Source organism: Leopardus geoffroyi, chromosome C1 (genome assembly GCF_018350155.1).
Source record: "Leopardus geoffroyi isolate Oge1 chromosome C1, O.geoffroyi_Oge1_pat1.0, whole genome shotgun sequence".
NCBI classification, from domain to species: Eukaryota; Metazoa; Chordata; class Mammalia; order Carnivora; family Felidae; genus Leopardus; species Leopardus geoffroyi.
The window spans coordinates 5,323,472-5,337,490 of NC_059328.1; the positions used below are offsets into that span (position 1 = coordinate 5,323,472).

General features: G+C 49.4%; 1 protein-coding gene across 8 annotated transcripts in view; it reads left to right on the top strand.

The window, feature by feature from the left end:
• The window catches only part of CAMTA1 (calmodulin binding transcription activator 1), an 855,981-nt gene that overhangs the window by 816,066 nt on the left and 25,896 nt on the right, over window positions 1-14,019 (top strand). For 6 of the 8 annotated variants that reach the window (XM_045475517.1, XM_045475515.1, XM_045475516.1 and 3 more), the window contains exons 13-17: window positions 8,586-8,737; window positions 11,083-11,279; window positions 11,658-11,736; window positions 11,919-12,234; window positions 12,674-13,197. In XM_045475517.1, the coding sequence (XP_045331473.1) occupies window positions 8,586-8,737; window positions 11,083-11,279; window positions 11,658-11,736; window positions 11,919-12,234; window positions 12,674-13,197 (1,268 nt within the window). The remainder of the gene's footprint in view (window positions 1-8,585; window positions 8,738-11,082; window positions 11,280-11,657; window positions 11,737-11,918; window positions 12,235-12,673; window positions 13,198-14,019) is intronic. The other 2 variants (XM_045475521.1, XM_045475523.1) reach the window with 1 other exon arrangement.

Consider the following 14,019-nt stretch of genomic DNA (forward strand, 5'->3'; position numbering starts at 1 on the left):
TTTTCAGGTGTTCAGGTCCATGCATACCTCACGAGGCTGTTCTAGAAAGTGTTTTTTTTTTTTTTAAGACACTAAAAATGTCCTGTTTATACAACAACCCAACCTGACAAACTTGGGAAGCGCTTTTGTAACAAACTACAGGCACTCCTTCCACAAGATGCACACCCAGCCCTTTGTGTCCCAGAGATCCCGTTTGGCCAGGGGAAGGTAGGCACATATGAAAGAAGGGGGGGGAGGGTCTGTATTTTTAACGTGAAGCTCAGTGGATAACGAGTGACGTTGCTATGAAATCCCAGTTTGTGTCTGTAAAGAAGTCAGCTGTGTCTCAGCTCTTCTGCCAGAGTCTCGCACCAACACACTGCAGTGACGTCACTTCCTCACCTGAGCCGAAAGGAAGCGGCAGCCAGCCAAGGAGACTCCTAGAACTTTCTCGCGTGCTTTCAAGTCAGTTCCGTTGGGTTGTGATCATTCTGACCAGTCTGTCCACCGGACCAAGTGGTAGACTACTGATGGGTCCACAGCCACCTGGAGTCCACTGGGGCTGACAGAGGTGGCTCAGAGCCCTTGCCCCAGAGTTTGGATGACGTCAGTAAGTCAGCTTCCAGAAGAAGCTTGCGTTAGAAAATAACAATTCTTATCCACTGACGGAGCACCCACTCTATATCTGGTGCCAGGGATCCAAGCAAGCTCCCTGCTTTCAGAAAGCTCCCTCTGGTAGAAATGGCCCATACAGGAAAACAACTCGGCATTCGTTTGCTAAGTACCATTAGGACCCAGGGCAAGAGAGGAAGGTTCACCGGGCACAGTGGAAAGAACATGGATCTGGAGTCCTGCCTGTGTTCAAATCCCTGCCCTGATACTTACAAGCAACATGACCTTGGGCAAGCAACACATGGCCGAGCTTCAGCTTCCTCGTCTGTAGAATGAAGAGGAAAAGATTTTTCTTTTTTTTTTTTTTTTTTTTGAGGACTAGAAACAATACATTTGCAACGGCCCACTGCGGATGTTCAGTAATAATACTGAAGTGATGTGTAAGCCACACCCTGAAGAACAGACAACTCACCAGGTGGACACGGGAAGAAGTCGGCATGCCCAAAGGTCCAAAGGTCAAACTCACGGTGGACTGAAGAAGAGTGAGTGATGAGAGAGTCCCTGAAAAGTAACCCGAGACAGTTGGTAAAGAGTATTCTTTGCCGTGCCAAAGATCTTCAGTCTTATTTTGTAGGTCGAAGGGGCGGGATTTAAGTTTTTAAAACTAGATTATCGACCTCATGTCAGAAACTTGCCCTAGGGCGTATTGCTCAATGCGGCCCAGAAAATTTGTTAGCTTCCAAGACTTAGAGAGAGGTCATCTAGAGGAAGCGGTAGGTACAGCTGAGTGCTAAGAGCCTGGGAAGTCTGGCCAGTAGCTGCTTTCCTGAAGTAGACACGTTCTTACATCAGATCCTCAAATACTTGGGATCCTCCACTTTTACAGAAGCAAGTGCCAAACCTTCTAAACTTAGAACACACTGTGGGAAGTCTGACTTCATCAAAGTTTCTCTGTCTTTAAAATTTCGGTATTGTTTCGGAACATTTCATTCTTAGGGAAATATTAATTTGGGACATTTTAAAACGGGTCCCTTTGAGGGTTGGGAATCCCTGTCAAAGAAAGATGAAAAGATGACCCGTGACTGCTGCTGTGCCGTGTGACACATTGCTTAACCGCCCCTAAGGGGAGGCTGGGACACGGTGAACCCAGCATAGGAAAAGGGGATATGAAGCCTCAGCAAACCATTCAGTGACCCTCGGGCCAGTGACTGGCTGGAAATGTTCCTTCATCTTGACCTTTGTAATACTCAGAGCTGTTCTGGGATTATGAGTATTTTTTCTGTATGTTTTGTAATATTGTGGGGAAGCTCTAAGAACTGGAGTGTAACAGCAGTCATTGAATAAACTACTGTGATAGGTTCTGAACCTGTATTTTTGAGTTGCAGAAATCAGGCCTACAGGTTTCTTTTTTGTAGTTTAATACATCGGTAAAGATTTCAGTATTTAATACACGGGTTTATTATATCTAAGGAACCCCTAGTTATCTTACCTACATTTAAAGTACCCCCCGGAAGGCTAGAATGGGCACCGCAGTGCTCCGTTAGAGGTAGGGATGTCCGTATGGACTCACATTTATTTTATTCCAGCGTATTATAGATAGATTCAGAACAATTGTAGATGTGTGTGCATACATGGGTTGTACTTACGTGTGTTTCCTTGCTCTGTCCGCCGGGAGGGCCTAGCAGCGGTGAGACGCCCCAGGAGCAGCGAGCACACCCAGCAGCCAGACCTTGGCCTCTAAATGCCATCCTCCAATAAAAGAAACCAGGGCTCCTTAGAGAGATTGCTGATTCTAGGGCTGGGACAGGGACAATAAAAGAGGAGTCCGGGCCTCTTATAATGCCAGAAAGTAAGGAAGTACTCGAAAAAGAAGGGAAGAGGCTGGGGGTATGTCAGAGGGACACAGAAGCCAGCCTGAAAGATCTCCCAGCGGCCAAAGCCGGGACAGTTTGAGCAATGAGCTAACCTAGTATTGGATTGTGACCAAAGCGTAAAGTGTTTGTGGATATAAATAAATTGCTTATATGGATACAAACAAACTCAGAAAGACAGATCTTCCTTATAGGAGCACTCCAAATAATGTATGTGGATACTCCCACATCCACAAGGGAGAGCTTTATTCCCTTTTCCTTGAGTGTGGGCTGGACTCACTGACGTACTTCCAAACAATAGAGTATGGAAACAGAAGAATTGTGACTTTATCAGAGCAAACCTGGCAGACCCTACCTTCCCCAAAGATCAGGGTCCGCATCAGCAGGACGTCAGACACTACCCGTGTCATATGATGAGCCCTTGCCTCTGTGATATTCTTCCTGAAAACTCATGACTCCCGTCCGATCATTAGAAAACACATCAGACTACCTGAAAAGAAGGACATCTACAAAGCACGTGTCCGGTGTTCCTCAAAACCACGGACGCTGTGAAAATAAGGGCCGTGGAGAAGATCGCCACACCCGAGGAGAGGAAGGGCGTGGAACAGCCAGAGGTGGCGTGGCGCCTGCAGCTGTATCCCAGAGCTGAAAAGGGACGTTAACTGTCACGGCAAGTGTGTTTCAAGTCTGTAGCTGAGTTAGTCGTGACGTACCAGTGAGTGTCTGAGTTTTGACGGGTTCACTGTGGATCCGTGAGATGTCGGTGTTAAGGGAAACCAGACAAAGGGTTTATGGGAGGCCTACTACTGCAACTCATCTGTAAATCTAAAAGTATCCAAAATTCTCAAAAATGCATTTTTTAGGGGCTCCTGGCAGGCTTGGCCAGTGGAGCATGCAACTCTTGATCTTGGGGGTGTGATTTCAAGTCCCACGTTGGGTGTGGAGGTTACTTAAAAATCTTTAAGACGCCTTTAAAAAAAAGGGGGGGGTCCCGTTGGTATAACTGGGTAGAGAAAGCCTTACCACTTTAAAAAATGTCCTATAGTAGTTTATCCCATCCCCACGAGGAACAAAAGGATAATGATATCTCCTCTTTCCACGAGAGAAAATTGAGGTGCAGAGTGGTCATTATTTGAAAGTCACGCGGCCACAGGACTAACCCTGCAGCTCTCGGCTCTGTCCCGTGTTCCTTGCAGCCTGTCACAGCTGCCCGGTCTAAAAATGCCGCTTCTGCTAAAAGGGGTGCGGGACGGGCTCGTGAAGAGGCTGAATGAATCACGAGCCAGACTGTCGCTGCAGAGCCATCGGAACTCTTTACTTCCTGTCTGGGGCGCAGGCATGCGTGTGCGTGTGCCTTGAATGTCGTGGGAAGGACCTGCGTGGCGCTGCAGAGTCCTCGTTCCCCGAAACCATGCAGGTCAACGGGCCGCTTTAGAGACCCGCAGGGCGCAGAGGCAGACCCGTGGGAAGACACCCCAGCTCGTCAGCCGGGAGAAGAGGAAGGCAGCGAGGAGGTAAGATTCGACAGGCGCGACAAAGTGGTGTCTGATTCGTTGCAGAGAGCGGCGCAGGTGGGCAGATTTTGAATAGTTTTCAAGTTCAGCCGGGTCGGACTCGGCTGTGCGCGTGAGAAGGGAGCGTGCGGCCCGGGGTTGCCGACACAGCTCGTGCGGCCAGGCCTGGCGTCGTTCGCAGGAGCTAATGTCTCGTGCGGCCGGGCACGCAGGTGCACGGAGGGCTCGTTCTCAAGGAAGGAGGTGGGGGCTCAGAGCGGCGGCTCCCGAGGGTGGCCCTGGACCAGAAGCCTCAGCGTCACCTGGGAACGTGCTAGACGCACAGCCCGGCCTTCGAAGTAAAACAGACTCTGGGAACAGGGCCCACCCTTCTGTTTGAAGAAGCCCTCCTGGGGATTCTGATGGCACCTCGGGTGTGGGAACCGCTGGATGGGTGGAAGCCTCCTGTGGGGCGACATCCACAGCAAGGGACCAGCACCGTGGGCAGCGCACACACCCTCCCCCACGGAGGGGACGCCCGCGCCACCCGGAGCTTCTCCCCCCAGGGAGGAGGGAGCTGCTGTGCGGACCTCGCCTTGCCCCAGTCTTCAGAGGCACGGGTTGTAACGTGACTTGTCCACACTTCTGCAAGGGGTAGGGGGAAGAGTGGGAGAGCCTTCTGTGTAAGCAGCAGCTTGTTCTTTGGGCGAGGCAGACAGAGCCCTGGCACTTCTAGACAAGAACTCAGAGCCGGGGGCCGACCAGGCGGGAGCTCGCGGAACAGCCGGCTTTCCTCACCGGGACCCCCAGAGTCCACGGTGCTCGGGAAACAGGTGCTCTTGGCGTGCTGTCCCCGCAGCCTTGGGCTCACGGAGGACTAGTGGGGTCGCTTCGCTCAAACTGTCCTAAGGACGAGGGGCCTGGAATCCCTCAAAGCTGAGTCACTGCTGGCTTTGTTCGAAACTTCATGGGAGAGAGCTGAGGCCAGCTTCATCAGCCCGCTAGAGCTACACATTTTTTGTTTTCTCTCTCCTCACCCCTCCCTCCCACACGTTCGTTTAAAAATCCAGTCTATTCAGATTGCGGAAATTACTCATTAGCCAACAAACGAGGGCAGGGATGTGTTCACTAATGTTCACGTCACCCCCAGTGCTTGGTACGTGGTAGGTGCTCAGTAAATGTTCGTGCGCGTAAGTGAATCCCAAATCTACTTTTTTATTCTAACGTAATCGAACTTTTTTTTTTTTTTTTTTTTTTTGCCTCTAAGTAATTCTATTCCCTTTCTGCTGTGATCAATCATAATATACACTCCAGGCCATACGTATAGCTCTGCATTTGCCAAGTATCTTACAATACGGTTTCCACACCACCCCAAAACTGTGACACCAAAGCAAGCACAAAGTCGTTGCTTTTGACTTGCCAGTAATGGACCCGCGAAGGCCATCACTTCATCCACCGGGTAAGCTCTGTGGATGGAGCTGGGCGCTGGCCCTGCTCAGAGGAAAGGAAGTGTGATCAGAAGGTCTCTTCTGAGTCTCGGTCAACACAGTACAATCAGGTCTGTGCTCTACGGGCTGCCGGCTCAATCAGTCATTTCCATTCGAGGCTGTTTCTTATTATGAATTATCACTACCTTCCCCCTTTGGAGTTGAGAGGCTCAGAGATGCCATTATGTATGATATAATTTTGTTAAGAGGCAAATAATTGCTTCTGAGTATCTTCACCAAGTGCTTCTTGGAGCAGCTTAATAACGTGAACAAGCTAACTGCATGGGGATGGCGCTGAGAACAGCCCAGGACAAAAGCACACAGGAACCTTGGTGGCGGTCACAGAGTCACGGTGACTGTTAGTGTTTTGATCTGGAGACGCCGTGGTCTGTGTTCCGTGACCTCAGGGAGGGTCTGTCTCTGCAGGCTCCGTGCTGGGCAGGAGACGGGCGGGCATGAGAGGCTGACCTCACTGTGGCACTGCGGCCACCACAACAGAGCCGCCTCCATGGGGCCAGGTGGCCGGGCGAGCACCCCACCAGGGCGGCCCACAGCTGGGCGCTGCTCCCTGTGCCCTTCTGCCCCTCTGCGTGACATGGCAGGTTGTTGTTGGCCACCAGGCTCCAAACAAGTGCTCGAAACAAGTGAAATGGATTCTGAACACGCCTTTAACAGGTGCAAGTTATGTGGGCATGCAGAAGAAACTGTTGGGAGGCAGCTATAGACGCTTCCGCCGTTTCGGCGGGACGCCGAAGGATCTGCAGGTGGTTGAATGGACGGCACGGCGGGGAATGTGCAGGGAGAGTTGATGCGAGCTCCACAAGTAAAATGCGCTGTTCTCCTTGGAGTCCAGCTAATTGAAGGGCAAGATTCCTCATTCCCTTCATTTGGAAGGGCTTCAAATAAGAGAGTCCCTCATTCTGCAAAGTGTCCCTCTTCTAACGGAGAGGGCAGGCTGTTAGGACTCAGTCCCACCCCTGAAGGCATCTCGTGTCTTCCGTTAGGGTCACAGGATGGCAACAACTGTGCAAGCGCATGCCGTGCCCACTTGGGGTCCCTGCCTGTTGGTGACTGGGCCACCGAGATGCTCAGCAGCAGGGGCCTGGGTGTTTGTGGATCGTGTGTGTGTGTGTGTGTGTGTGTGTGTGCGTGTGTGTGAGTGCACACTTGGCACAAAGACGTCTGTCACTTTTAAAGGCGAAGGATTTTTCCTTTAGTGTTGTTCCTGGAAATAGCTTTATTAAAAAATAATGTCACGATTTTTTGAAAAGCAGTCTTTCCCTTCTGGCTTTGTGGTTTAGTAAAGTGGAACCAGGTTGACACCCGGTCCTGAAAATTTTCCTGTGAAACACGTATTTACTGCCTTGTTACTGCAAGAAAATGTTCTCTTCCCAGGGGTGAACCTGACTCCTGTGTATCTTCTCTTCCCACAAGGTCTCATACTCACGTCGTATAGTGGTTAAGCTCCAGGCCCCTGAGCCGGAGAGCCCCCCTCCCCGCCGCCTCAGTTTTCCCCTCTGTGAAAAGAGGGTAAGAACAGTACCGACCTCACGATTACTGTGGAGAGTAAATGGGTTAATATTTGTAGAGTGATGGAAACGGAGGCTGGCACTCTGTAAGTGTTAGCCCGCCCGCTGTTTTATTTCTTGTAGGATCAGTAAGCATCATTCACTGGCGTCGGGTTGTAGAGTGAGGACGGCCAGGCACGCTGACCGAACACTTCTGGATTCTTCCTTTTCACGATTCGGATGGTTGTATTTTGGAAAACGGTTACGCCTTTAACAATTTGGGGGACAAATAGGTTGTCACAGATGCTCAGTCAATTCCTAGAGAATTCATTTGCCCGAAGATGATGATGATGATGATGATGGCTAACACATGTATCTGGAACTTACATGTTCTGAGCATTGGCAAATATTCATTTCATCCTCACGACAAGCCTTCAGGTAAGTACGGTCACCATCCCCAGTTGAGAGGTGAGGAAACTGAGGCACTTAAGGTCTTGCTCAAAGTTGTACACTTCCTCTGTCAGGGTTCTTAAGTACATACTGTCTGGTCCTGGCCCCCCTCTTCGACCTCACCTTCTGCTCTCCTCTCTGTGGTGGTCCAGCCACTGGCTTCGGTTCCTTGAATGCCCCGCCTCGGGGCCTTTGCATTTGCTGGTAACCCACTCCAGTTCTTGCAGACCTGGCTCCTTCTATTCTGGTGAAACTCAAGTGTCCCCTTTCCCGACTCATATAAATTGTAGTCCCGCCCTATCGTTCCTCTTCACGTTATCCTGTTTGCTTCCCCTGCTAGAGCAGGAAGAGGCCTTTTTCTGACCGGTTTACTACTGTCTGGCACAGCATTATTTAAAATTTGTTGAATAAATTTCGGTGCTAATGAGTTTCATAATGGTCTTATTAGCTCCTTCTCGCGTGTTTGCATGCAGCCCAAATCGTGTGTCTGCGTGTGTGCACACAGGTGGGTATAAATGCGTGAATGGGGAGGGAGAGAGAGATTCTAATCTCAGTACTGTGGTACAGAATCACAGGCCTCTCTGAGTTACAGTCCTAGCTCCGACGGTGACGGCCTGATGTTTTTCTTAGGGGTGAAGCACCTAGTTGCACTGGGCTCTGAAAATGCTGTCACGCATTAAAGGACATGTGTAAGGGTCTCAGCCAGCAAGTGATCGACAGATGAAATCTTTTTTTTTTTTTTAATTTGGGTAAAACAGATACTACTCTAAAAAGTATATATATTTACGTACATGTATCTTTTATACACACACATCTCCCTCTCTTCCACTGATTTAAATCGTATTCATTTCATTTATTTGTTCTAGGGGCCTCCCTATCAGATCTCTCCAAGGCTTCCGTTGGGGAATTTGGCAAAGAGATGGGGTGCCAGGAACCGGAAACCAGGACTTTGACAAAAAGGGATTTTCTGTTCCTTTAGCTGAGAGCTTTGGGCTACCGTAGATGCCGCAGGTCTTGGGTGAGGTGTGAGATTCACTGCCAGGTTGGAGAAATCTGGCCTGGACGGACCTGTGTGGTTTGGTTAGGCTGATGATGGTGTTTCGGATGCCGGTCCTGCAGCTTGACGAGGCCACGTGTTAACTGCTCTTCTGGAACACAACCTCACTATCACCTGTTCTGCCCTAGATAACCAGTTCAGGATGTCCATCCTAGAACGTCTGGAGCAGATGGAGAGGAGGATGGCGGAGATGACGGGGTCCCAGCAGCACAAACAGGGGAGCGGAGGAGGCAGCAGCGGAGGGGGAAACGGGAGCGGGAACGGAGGAAGCCAGGCTCAGGTACGGGCGTGCACTGACCATCACCTTTCACTCTGTGCTTTATTGATCACAAGTCCCTTGTCTGGTGCTGGTGTCATTCCTGGATTAGTCCCAGGGAGTGCTTTATAATCCCGTGCCCCTAAATTTTGAAATCTGTGTAATAACAGAAGCCTTGAACGGTGGGGCTTCTCGGTTGTTGACCTCCCTGAGCCTTAAATCATTGCTGCCGATCCCAGAATTCAATGCTGCTGCCTGGCGGTGTGGCTCAAGGACATCCGCTTAGAAAACAGGCCCAGTGGTGACTCAGAGTTCAGTTGGACTCTATTTTGTATTGTGGATTCCATATCTATTTTAAATATAAATATAAAGCATGATCCAACTCGGCCATTCATAAAGCCTTTTATAAAGTCAAGAAGATCAATATCAGAAGCTCCCAGAGAAGCTGTCTCTGGAATTATTTGGTGTCGGACAACATTAGCCCTGCTATCCTGTTTCACATCTGCTTTCTCATAAATTCCAGGAAGAACTGGCCAAATGCAGGGACGTCACTAAATATTTTTTTAGAGTCCCATTAGTCTTGAAGGCTTTACAGAAGTTTTATTTACGGGTCTCATTTTGAGAAATGGCCTGGGCAGAAATTATTTTTCAGGAGACCCTAGAGACAAATTTTCAAAGGATGGATAGCATCCCCCTCTCTCTCTCTCCTACTGAGTTATTATTCCCTGCAAACCCCAAGCACTTTCCCCTCTTTCTTCAAGATGAATGATGCTTTCCTGCGAACAATTACATTTTTAAGTGAAACGTTTGAGTTTTATGTTCCTTGTAAATATCAAGTGTTAATAATGTTTTAATACCAAATTTTAATATTTTGAAACCGAAGCATTTTATGGACCACACCCCAAAACCAAACAACCCCTTCTTCCCCGAATGTTCTTATTTCTTACCTGCCTTCAGAAGTCCAAGGGAAAACTTGGTGCACAGTAAAATATTATTAAGGCCACAACAAGCTTCTTTTTCACCTAGACTCCTACATTTTAGAAAAGAAGTAATCGTCGTTTGTTGTATCTCATGGCTCAAATCAGGGATTCCCACGAAAACCTTCTGTCACCAGACAGAGTTTGCATCAAGGGAATGGAATATACTGTCATTTTACAGCTCAACCATTTGGTAACTGGCCTACTACAACCTGATCCCATGTTAACTGCTATTGAAGACTCTTCTGTCAATTTAAGGTGGCCTCGATACATATCTGGGTCCACCTTTCGTGATAAAAATGCAGCTCTTTTTGTGAATGCAAAAAAATTTCCCTCCCTGCTCACTAACCCGTAACTTTCACGTGCTCATGAATGTGTCTGTCTGATGCGTCGGGAGCAGCTCTTGCCTATCCTTTCCGAGTCAAGGTCGTCCTTCCGCATGTTGGGATCACCCACCTTTAAGATGTTTTGACAGCTCTAGCAAGGATGACATTGTATCGGTCACCCACCTTCTGATTTTTGCAAGGTGTTTTTCCAGACTTAAAAGAAGGAACAACAGTACTTCCATAGTAATTGAATTTTGTGGACTTTGTTGCTGGAAAAAAAGACTTTTTAAATAATACCAGAAATAAGAATCAGGCTAGAAGTATCCTTTATTTGGGGAGGATGTTCAACATAGAACTGCCATCACAGAGACTCAGATTAACTGTTGAGGTTACTACATTCGATTTTATGTTTCTTGCCTTACAACTGAATCGAGAGAAGAAAGCCATAGTTAAAATTAGTGAATTTCTCTTCCCTGTGTGCCTCTATCGTTATTAATATCACTTAGATTTGAAGATCCCTAAAGCTTTCCCCAAAGGATGGGATTGTCACTAGACTTTTTAAAGTGCTTCTTTGCGGGGGGGGGGGGGGGGGGGGGGGGGAGAAAAGATCCCCATCTAAGTGACTTAATTCTCCTTCGGGAGGAGCAGGGAGGCAGAGGTCTGGGTGTGTCCCCAGATGCAAGAATTGGGACAGCCACCCTGCTTTTCTCTCCTAGTAGTCTACGGTCCACAACGTGTACTTCAGCTGGAGGCTAGTGGCACTTTTTTAGCGGTGTATGCTTTCCCCGAAACGGATCAGCGTGACGTTCATAATCCGCGTGTCAGCTCTAGTGGACTCCGGTGTTCTCAGCATTACGGAAGGTCACCCCGTGCCACACGCGTGGATGCGTGCCGCCGGGCTGAACCTCGCGCATTCTAGTCTGTTTCGCGATGCCCCTTTGTGCACGGTTTTGTGTTTCCTGTTCTGAGCAGCTAATCGTAAAGCATTTTGTTTCTCCTACATGAAAAGGTTGACTTGGCGGAGGGCCCTGGGTCCGCGGTGGTAACACACACTTCCTCCTCCTAGTGTGCCTCTGGCCCCGGGACGCTGGGCAGCTGCTTCGAGAGCCGTGTGGTTGTCGTGTGTGAGAAGATGATGAGCCGCGCCTGCTGGGCCAAGTCCAAGCACTTGATCCACTCAAAGACTTTCCGGGGAATGACCCTCTTGCACCTGGCTGCTGCCCAGGGCTACGCCACCCTCATCCAGACCCTCATCAAATGGCGGTAAGGCCGGGGTGCGGACGGCTGGTGGGCACCCTTGCCCGTCAGCTCGCACCTTCCTCTTGGGCGATTCCACTGGTGGAGAGGAATCTGGCCATTCAGTGAGCTTGACAGCCTGTGAGCAAAGGGCTTTCTCGGAGGACAGTTCCCAAGGGAATCTGACACGAACTTCTGCCCAAGGAATGGCGAGCGAGACGTTGCACTCTCTGCTTTCCTCGGGGCTCATAATCCGAACCGCCCTGTGAAATTAGGGACTCTATCTTCTTCACATCAGGGATGTTGGATGCCCACTTTGGTTTCATCTTTGTGGGTTTGATAACATTCTAGTATTTCTTGGACGTTGATTAATTGTGCGGTAATTTCTGGTACCATCCCTTACAGCACAAAGCACGCAGATAGCATCGATTTGGAACTGGAAGTTGACCCCTTGAATGTGGACCACTTCTCCTGTACTCCTCTGGTAAGGCATGGGTTCATTTAATCCCTGAGCCGTTTTTCTAAACTGGCATGGGGAGGTGGTAAGGTCTTATGGCCCCATGGAGATCGTCAGCAAGGACCAACTTGTCCATTGGCGGGAATAGCAAAAGCGGAGGATGTTTTTTTAACTTGTACTGAGACAGCTTGCTGTTTCCCTTGTTTTAGATGTGGGCGTGTGCTCTCGGGCACTTAGAGGCTGCTGTCGTGCTGTACAAGTGGGACCGTCGGGCCATCTCCATTCCGGACTCTCTAGGAAGGCTGCCTTTGGGGATCGCCAGGTCGAGGGGTCATGTGAAATTAGCGGAGTGTCTGGAGCACTTGCAGAGAGATGAGCAGGCTCAGCTTGGACAGAACCCCAGAATCCACTGTCCTCCGAGCGAAGAGCCCAGTACAGATAGCTGGATGACCCAGTGGCACAGTGAAGCCATCCACTCACCGGAAGTACCCAAAGGAGTCACCGTCATTGCAAGTACCAATCCAGGTAAAAATGCAAAATGATCACATCTCGGAACTTGGCACATTTCCCATTTGCTTTCGTGCAGCAACCCTCAGAAAAGTCCACAGGATATTCACATACGTTTAAGGGTTTGGTTTTGGGGGTTTTTTGTTTTTTGTTTTTTTTTTATGTTTCCGATTTTTCTTTTAGCTGTAAGAATGCCTACTGCTTCCCCCCTACCCCTCCCAGAAATAAATGCAGAAAGTAGAAAAAAAAAAATCTGTGTCCATTTAAGAAAGAAACACAGATTTTGGAGGACTGACTGAATACAGTATATGCTGCTGGGGAATATTTAAATGTTAGGGACGCATCTTGAGTTCCCGCTTTGCACTTTGTGTCTCTCAGGCAATAGAGAAAGTGTTAATTCTTTAGGGTTCCTAACTTTATCGCCTGTCCTGACTGTCCTTTCTACTGTACTTTTCAGAGCTGAGAAGACCTCGTTCTGAACCCTCTAATTACTACAGCAGTGAGAGCCACAAAGATTATCCAGCTCCCAAAAAGCATAAATTGAACCCTGAGTCCTTCCAGGCAAGGCAGCAGAAACTGCTCTCCACTGCACTGAGTCTGGAACAGCCAAATATCAGGAAGCAGAGCCCTAGTTCTAAGCAGTGTGTCCCTGAGACAATCAGCCCCAGTGAAGGAGTGAGGGACCGCGTCCGGGAAACCTCCCCTCCCGTTCCAGAGACTGCACGACTCCAAGCCTCTGGATCTCAGCCCGTAGTAAAGTGGAGTCCCAAAGATCTTTACATTGGTGTGTCTACAGTACAGGTGACTGGAAATCCGAAGGGGACCAGTGTAGGAAAGGATGCCGCACCTTCACAGGTGCGTCCACGGGAACCAATGAGTGTCCTGATGATGGCTAACAGAGAGGTGGTGAATACAGACATGGGGCCCTACCGTGATAGTGCAGAGAGCGAGGAGTGCACACAGCCCATGGATGACATCCAGGTAAGCACGGACCAGGTAAGCCCGCAGAGGCCGGGGTGGCCGTCAGAGCGCCCCCCACGTCTTTACAGCCGGTTCCCGCAGGTCGTGTGATTTGCTCACCAGCAGACGTTTGGAAGTGTGTTCTGACTCATGAGAGTGTTGGGGTGTCTCCTCTGCTCGGGCCACGTTTTCATTCAGAGGATCCAACGTCGTAAATGGGGCCTGAACGCCAGGGACCTGGCTCTCAGCAGAGCCCTCCCCTCCTCCCGCCAGCTCCTCAGAGCTCACCCGGGGCCCTCCAGTCATCTTCCGCTTCCCTCTGCATCCGGGGAGACTGGTTTCCTATTTAAGTACCGGTTTAATAGAGTCACAGCCCAGGAACGTCTAGAACAGGAGGCCTGTGGATAGGATTTTTAAGTGACCTAAGTGACATGAGCACAGTTGTCATCTGGCTGTGGTAAAAGCATATGTGGCGTGAGGTGCAGCAAAATAGGCCTAGAGCCAATAATTGGCCGTCCTTGTGATAAGCCTAGAAACGCCAGGATCCCTGGGGCACCTGGGTGGCTCAGTCGGTTAAGCGTCCGACTTCGGCTCCTGTCGTGATCTCACAGTTCGTGAGTTCAAGCCCTGCGTCGGGCTCTCTGCCATCAGCACAGAGCCCGCTTCGGATCCTCTGTTTCCCTCTCTCTCTGCCCACCGCCCCCTCAAAAATAAATAAACAAACAAACAAAAAAAAAACAGCACCTCCAGAATCCTCTTGGGGCATTAAGCTTGCAATAGATTAAGAGAATATTTAGTGAAGTATACTTGAGGTTAAGCTATTAAGCAAGCTAATGCCCCTAA